This window comes from Fragaria vesca, linkage group LG2, assembly GCF_000184155.1.
Source record: "Fragaria vesca subsp. vesca linkage group LG2, FraVesHawaii_1.0, whole genome shotgun sequence".
NCBI lineage: Eukaryota > Viridiplantae > Streptophyta > Magnoliopsida > Rosales > Rosaceae > Fragaria > Fragaria vesca.
The window spans coordinates 26,242,446-26,250,924 of NC_020492.1; the positions used below are offsets into that span (position 1 = coordinate 26,242,446).

General features: G+C 40.4%; 1 protein-coding gene across 1 annotated transcript; it reads left to right on the top strand.

Moving 5' to 3' along the window:
- Positions 1-2,333: 2,333 nt before the first annotated feature.
- LOC101297410 lies at positions 2,334-3,920 on the top strand. Its single transcript, XM_004293002.1, has 3 exons — positions 2,334-2,530; positions 2,748-3,111; positions 3,189-3,920. The coding sequence occupies exons 1-3, from the start codon at positions 2,334-2,336 to the stop codon at positions 3,918-3,920; spliced, it is 1,293 nt and encodes a 430-aa protein (XP_004293050.1).
- Positions 3,921-8,479: the final 4,559 nt, after the last annotated feature.

The following is an 8,479-nucleotide window of genomic DNA, read 5'->3' on the forward strand; positions in this document are numbered from 1 at the left end:
ATTACCAAGGGCTATTTTAGTTATTTTGGTCGAGATTGATGTCATTTTGAAAGTTTAGGGATGAAACTGATTAAAAAAAAAGATGAGGTATCGGACTAATTTTAGACCTAAAATTCAGGAGAGTAAACTGAAATTTACTCTATATTTAATCATTTATTTTCGTGATGATATCGATATTTTCATGCATATATATATGGTCTTAAATCAAGAATTTGATTTGATGATGTTTTTGTTTAAATCAGTTATTTTCGTCACATTATGTTTTTGTGGTGAATATGTACCGTTGTTTACACGAGCAGTACTTTTATAGTTAGATTTTTTGTTTCCCCTTTTATTACAGGTTATTACAACATGACCGACAGGAGCTGGATGCAGTTACATAGAGGGCATCCGCGATACATGAGAGGAATTTTTGAATTTATCGAGTTTGTCCGTGGTAAGACTTCTCCTGGACAACTTTTCCACATTTGTCCATGCGGAAAATGTCGCAACAGATCTGCCAATTCTGTATCTTTTGAGGACATGTATGTTCACCTGTCACAATACGGTATTTGTCCTAGTTATACCACTTGGACATGGCACGGCGAAGCAAGTGAACATATGCCCACACTTATAGATATTCAAGCACAACGTAACCAGGGCGAGTCTTCCTCTAGTGCCAATTTCAGGGACCCTGGTGTGATGAATTTCTTAAACGATGCATTTTTGTCTGCCTCAGCATACGATGGAAGTGTTCCACAGGACAATAGCAATACAACCTTCCCTGATGTCTCCCAGGTCGGCAGTAGCGCCTATGATAGTTATAACAGGCTTATACGGCAAGCACAGACACCGTTGTACCCCGAAAGTGAGCATACTGTGTTGGAAACTGTCATGAAGCAGATGAGTATCAAAAGAAGAGGAACAAGACCGTTGCTTGTTTTAACGATGACGTTGCACTTCTGAAGGAGTTGCTTCCTGACAACTGTCCGGAAAATTAAGACAAGGTCAAAAGCATCTTGAGTGAGTTCGGTCTTGAGTACATCAAGATAGATGCATGCGTCAATAACTGCATCCTGTACTATAAAGGTTATAAGGACGCATTCGAGTGCCCACACTGCTATGAGCCGAGGTATGAACCACACGCTCGTTCTAGACAGACAGACCTCATTCCTAGGAAGGTTCTTCGCTATTTCCCATTGGGTCCTCGTCTACAACGTCTCTACATGTCTTCACATACGTCCAAGCATATGAGATGGCACCACGAAAGGCACCAGCAGGGGCCGGACAGGCCTAGGGTAGATCCGGATAATCTCACACACCCTGCAGACGGGGAGGCTTAGAATCACTTTGACCATTCATTTCCTGATTTTGCCTCTGAATGTCGAAATGTCAGACTTGGACTAGCAACAGACGGATTCAATCCTACTGGAGACATGAATAACTCTTACAGTATATGGCCTGTGATAGCATTTCCGCTTAACTTGCCTCCAAACATGTGCATGAGGACGGAGTATAATTTTCTTACTCTGTTAGTTCCAGGCAAGTATTCTCTAGGAAAGTGCTTAGATGTGTACATGAGGCCATTAATCAACGAGCTCCTGCAATTATATGAAAATGGAATCCATACTTTTGACAGGTATAGTAAGACTTACTTCTTCATGAGAGCAGCGATTCTTTTTACCGTCAATGATTTTCCTGCTTACGGGATGATGTCTGGTCAAACTACCCATGGATACAAGCGTGCCCTGTATGTATAGACGAGGTCAATTCCAGTCATCATGCCCACAAAGTTGTTTACTTAGGATCCCGTAGATGGCTTCCACCAGATCACCCGTGGCGGTACGATGCACAAGCATTTGATGGGACTGTTGAGCATGGCCCGAAAACCCGAAGGGAGGTCTGGTCAATGGATTCTGGATATGCTGAACCAGCACTGGTTTGGAATTTTGAGCAGCGCTAGGTATGTAAACGACCAAAATCCTCCCACCCCTAAAGAGTTTAAGTATTGGACGCACAAGAGTTCATTCTTTAAGTTGCCTTACTGGTCGACGTTGATGATCAGACACAACTTAGACGTCATGCACATAGAGAAGAATGTTTGTGACAACATCCTTGGAACAATTCTAGACATCAAAGACAAGACCAAAGACACCGTCAAAGCTCGTGCTGACCTTCAAAAGATGGGTATACGTCGAAAGCTATGGATAAAGCTGAACAAAAAGACCGGCAAACATGTAATGCCTCAAGCAGGCTACACGGTGGTTCCTAATAACAGGTCGGAGATATTTAAGTGGCTTCGTGAGGTTAAGTATCCTAGTGGGTATGCCGAAAATATAGCTTGATGTATTAAGATGGGGGAAAATAAGATTATCGGGTTGAAGACCCATGACTGTCATGTTCTGCTGCAACGTCTTCTTCCTGTGGTCATTCGCCCGTATTTGCAGAGTGATGTGGTTGACACGTTGGTGGCTTTGTCCAACTTCTTTCAGAGGTTATGTGCTAAAGAGCTAAAAAAGTCAGAGGTCCGGTCATTGCAAGACGATATTGTGTACATCATGTGCAAGCTGGAGAGGATCTTCCCCCCCCCCCACTTTCTTTAGCATCATGCTCCACCTCATGCTCCACCTTTCTGAACAAGTGTTGCTTACGGGTCCGGTACAATATACCTAGTGTTATCCAAACGAGAGGTATGTATATGCAGTCTATACTTTTTTCAATAAAGTCTTACATAACATGAATTTTTACAATAACTCTTTATTTTGCAGGCAACTTGGAGATTACAAGAAGACGAACAGGAACAAACGTTTCCCTGAAGGTTCGATCACGGCGGCTTACATTTCTAGTGAGTGTGTAACCTTCTACAACACATATCTTAATGATGAACACACGGGAGGGGAATCTTCAGGAGGGGGAAATCAATTCCATTTATCAGTTGTTTCTAACGAAGTACAACCGTATGGCAGGCTAGGTAGGGAATACAGATTGAGTCGTGAAGAATTGAAGGAGGCTCATTGGTGCGTCCTTCAACATTGCGATGAATTGGAGGATTATCTGGAGAAACATTTGAGCAGGCAAAATGGGAATGAAGCCATTCACAAGAGAGATTTTCCTGACTACTTCCCAATTTGGGTACGTTCTTCTCAAGTTGCTTATAATTTTAATTTATTTCTCATCATTTTGTTTGACTAAATTGCGTTATTTTGCAGATGATGCATATTCAACAGAACCAACGTGAATTTTACGACCCCGAGCTGCACTATTTGGCTGGCGGACCGCTAAAGCACAGAGCACATACGGGATGTTTTGTTAACTGGGTTAAGTTTATGACATCAGAACGAGATGATGGTCGCATCACCCAAAACAATGGAGTCATGGTCGAGGGCAAGTCTCACAACTACTACGAAGTGCTTATCAGCGTTATCGAACTAATCTACGGGAACCGTATGCTGGTCGTGTTGTTCAAGTGCAAATGGTTCAATACTAACCCAAATGTTTGCAGGAGTACGGTTACAGACCATGGTTTGTTATCAGTGAACACAAACACTTCATGGTATGAGAATGAGCCGTTTGTTTTTGCCTCCATGGCACAACAAGTCTTTTATCTTGATGATCCGGCTATGGGTGAGGGTTGGAAAGTGGTGCAGGTAATGTCACATAGGAATATATGGAGTGCAGCTACATTGGGAGTGGATGAGGGTACGGAACCGAGCTCTGTACCGAACGAACCATATCAAGAGGAAACTCCACCTGTAATTCCCAATGACGTGGACATTCGCGTCAACGACCAACACGTTCCGGCCATTACAGGTTACATTGAAGTTACTATGCCCGAACCTGAAGAAAATGACGAATACAAGGATGAAGAAGATGAGGATTCAGAGGAATTCGAGGAGGATGATGATCCCGAAGACCAAGATTATGAAGATGAGTATGATTAAATCTTAATTTGGGGATATATTATATTCTTTCATCGGTTTATTATGAATTTGCATAACTTCAGAGATCGATGTATTAACAATACATTTTCATATATCGATCGATCGAAACACTTTGCGTCAAATGTTCACGGCCTTTATTATTATTACTATTCTTGTTGCAGATTTGGTCATGAATTTTAATTAGGAATTATAGATCGGGAAGTCATAGCAAATAAGAAAGAAATTGACAAGAATTTATTTTCCTAGCCGACGGAAACTGAACTTTCAGTCGACTAGGAACATCTTAGCCGACGAATTACATATTTCCGTCGACTAAATTTTTTTGGCGGTTTTAGAATTCGACTGTTTTTAATTTCGCGATTTTTTTTAAGGGGGGTAGAATGTAATACCCCGGAATTTTAGATACTAGTTTCTACTATTTTTATTTAGTTGACTTTTTAGTTGACTTTTTATTTATTGGGTTTCTCAAGAAACTTCCTTCACGAAAGTTGTAGAGCACGACGATACGAGTTCATAGACACGTGGCACACGTAACACGGACTTCGTACAAAGTTGTGGCTTTTCGGGAGTTTTTAGGATAAATAGAAAAGTTTTGGGGTGGAAACCCTAAATTCAGAAACTTAACTTTCTTTCTCTCTCCTCCTCCCCGAGACGCACGGGCTACCCCATTTTCGCCGGAGAAGAAGTTGGACGTCCGGCCATCATTTTGGCCGCCACCGGTCTCGTTAGATTGGTCTCGTCCTCACCTACCCAGCCGAGTCAGCCTTTGACCTTGACAGCCATCGACGACGGCGCAGCTGGGCTCGAAAGCCACTGCACTTCCGGTCGCTGCCCTCTCCTCCGACGACGTACGATGGCGAGACTAAGCCAGTGCAGTCACCGTTCCTTTGTGAAGCTAGCAGTCCTTGTGGGTGTCTCCATTTCGAACCGGTGTGGCGGAGCAAGCGACGCTGCCCTTGCCTGCAACCGTTGATTTCGACGGCAACGAGCGACGACCTTGGGTGAGTAGGTCTCTTTCCTTCTTCTAGTTGTGGTAGGGTTTAGACTGGATCACGAAATTGAGTTTTGAACCCTGGATTTGCAGTTTTGAAAACTTGGGTTTGTGGTGGTGTTTCAAGGCACTTCCGGTCGAATCAAGCTTGGCAGCATGTATGAAAGATGCTTAGTTCACTTGATCGTCGTTTTGGGTTGCTTAGAGTGTCAATAGGGTGAGGTCTGGGGTGGTGTGTGGAACCCACGCGTAGCCGAGCAGTGTGATTGGGTTAATTGCTGTGTTAGCTAGTTGTGTTGTGAGTGACTGCTTTATTGATTTGCTTTGGTTTTCCCTTATTTAATCTTCTGGAAATTGAGTATCTTGCTATTGATATCTTGCTTATGAATCGATTTTGGTCGGTTAGTGACTTTCTCTATCTCATGTATCATTTGACATTTATTTTTTCTAGGTTTGTTATTGTGTGCGATATATTCTTTCCGAGATTGGCCTTGAGATTTTGAGTTTCTCATATCTATGTTTTCATAAAGTTTGGAATTGGAGGGTTTGATTTCCTGATTTGTTTCAGTGTTTATTCTTGGGTGAGTGACCTTCTTTTGGTCTCGACCTTTTGTCCTCTCATTAGTGATCTTCAGGAAATCTAGGAGATTGTAGTTGTAGATATGACATGGTGTGTGTCAACTATTTTGTGATCTTGAGAGGTCTCGGTGAAAGCTTGTTCTCAAGGGACAAGTCTTTGGGTTAAGTTAGGGTCAAGGTCCAAGAGTGAAATGTCATAGTCGCAACTAGTTAATGTGAATGATAATCACTTGTTTAGTTGGTCGCTAAGTTGACTTTGTGCTATTTAGGTGATTGGTGAAGTTGGTGTTGTGTTTGTTCTTGTGGTATCTGAAGACGCAGCGGGAGTTAAAGGTGAGTAACATCTCACCAAGGTTCACTTGGGACCAAATTATTGATGAAAAAAGTGTTGATGATTATTAATGATGATTATGATAATTATTGTGTTGACGATAATGATTATTATGATAATGATGGAGATGATGATAAAGTGATGATGATTTTGGATGATGAATATGATTATTATGATTATAATTTAAAAATTTTATTTTGGTTGTTTTAAAATATATGAGCTTGATCGCCAACGGCTCATAGGTAAGATAAAACAAGTTTTCCTATTATATGATTATTTTTAAGGATCATGTGATCATTAATTTTTTTTTTTAGTTAATGATAGATTATCCTTATGGGAATAACTATGTCTTGTGCATATAAATATATCTATGTGGAAGGATATAATTTTATGATGTGCTCCTTGTGTTGATTGATGATGATTTTGTTATATTGTGAATTGTGGTTTAGATAGTCAAACCGGGTTCCAAGCGTTTAATCGGGTGATTGGTTGCGGTTATGATGATTCTACTCTTTTATGAATTGTTGTGTAGATAGTCAAACTGGGTTCCAAGCCTTTAATCGGATGATTGGTTACGGTTATGACGCTATTATTATTTTGTGATGTGATATTAGACAGTCAAACTGGGTTCCAAGCCTTTGACCGGGTGATTGGTTACGGTTAGGAATAGAGCTCTAGTCCGTTTGTCGATGTAGGTCATGGGAGATACCTTATGGTATCTGGGACCCATGGGTGCACAAATTGTTGTTGTAGGTCATGAAAGGTATTTATTAATATCTGGGACTCATGGGTACATGTTATTTGTGAAAGTGTTGAAAATGTGGTTTTAACTTTCTTCTTAATTGTTGTCATTTAACTTGTTTTGAGTATCTCTTGAACTATGCTTAATGCAGGAGATTCTTCAATTCTTATTTGTGTGATTTTTTAGTGAAATTCCTAAACTATCTTTATTTGCATGATTCTCTTATGATTGATTGTTTTGTGAATTGTTATGTTTTCTCAATTTCTCTCTTTGAATTTTATTGTTGAGGCAATTCCTGAACTAAGTGTTAAGCAAGAAGTTCCGGTTTTATTTTGTGTGATGTTGGGTTGAAATTTTTTTTTTTGAGAGTTACTCATACAGGCTTCTTAGCTTACCGGGTTTGTTGTTTACAACCCGGTGCACTAATTTTTGGTGTAGGGGTTAAGACCTGCAGGTGATAATCAGCAGGGTCAAGGAGGTGGCTTAGGAGCTGGGTTTTAGACCATGTACAATTATTTTGTATATTTTGATAAGTTGTCTTTAAGCTCATGTAAGCGACGTTATTATTACTAGACTTTTGAAGTTGATGTAATTAAGGAGATATAATGTTTAACACAGTTGTTGAGTTTGTTCACATTTATTTTTCCAGTATTTGTTTATAGTTTGGAAGTTGTTGAGTAGGTTTTGGGATAATAAGATTTTAAGATATATCATGCCCAAATTTTTGAAAATATATCCTTCGAAAATTAGGGTGTATTTCATGCCCAAATATTTGTTTATAGAAATACGCAAGTGTATTTCCTTTAATTATTTATTTAATTATGTCTCTTTGATTTTGATACTTAGTATTAATTAAGAATTATGTTGGTGTTGGTGTTGGTGTAATTGTTGTTGAATTATGTGGTTGGTGTATTCCTCGGTGTTTTGTTTATGCAGGAGAAGATGCTTGCGGAGGTCGAAAGCCGAAAGACAGACTTGAAGAAGATAAATCCGGAAGCTACAGAGGAGGAAATGATGGAAATCATTCAAACACAACAAATTGATGTGTTGGATGTTGTGTTGGACAAGCGCAAAGGGAAGGAGATACGAGAGATGGGACGAGCAGGTGAGCGAGACTTGAGCCAGTCCTCGTCCGGTTCGACCTTGCAGAGTCGTGCTCCTCCAAATCAAGACAAGGAAAGGATTGAACGCCTTAAACGAGAGGTTCGTGAGTATAAGGAGCGGACTGAGCTGGCTGAGGCCGAGTCTGCGTGGTACCGTAATCAGTACACTAGTGTTAACTCACGGATGGACCAGATCTTGACACGACCCACCCCAAATTTCACCCTGAAACCCGGAGTAAGTCGTGCGGGGACCACCTCCAAGGAAAATTTACTGAAAAGATTAAGCAAATCTCCCTTGCAGATGGACAACCCTAACTCGAAAATTTCATATTACACTCTTAATTCAACACTTCCGAACATCACATAATCATCCTTCAGAAATTCTACACATAATATACAATAATCCCAAAGTATTTAGAGCTACTAAACACAAGCGGAAGAAAGAAAACACGAGTAGGTTGAACAGGTAACCTACTGACGAAAACTGGCAGAAATGCGGGTGACTATGCCTCGTCTCCTACTAGATCCAACCCGAACTCTGCAGACTGGGCAATTTAAAACGAAGGGCCCAAGGGAAAACATTTAATAACGTTAGAGTGAGTGGACAAAAATAAAATAATAAATAAAATATTTATGTTTCCCCAAATTAATTTCTAAGGAAAATCGAATGCATGCCGCAAGCGATAAACTTTATCCATAAATATCGAGCCTCTCAGACTCTATAATATATGTATGTATTTACACTCGTCCATACTCCCTATATAAATTCATGGTTCTATATAGGGCTACTACGCTCGCGTCCAACGCTCACGT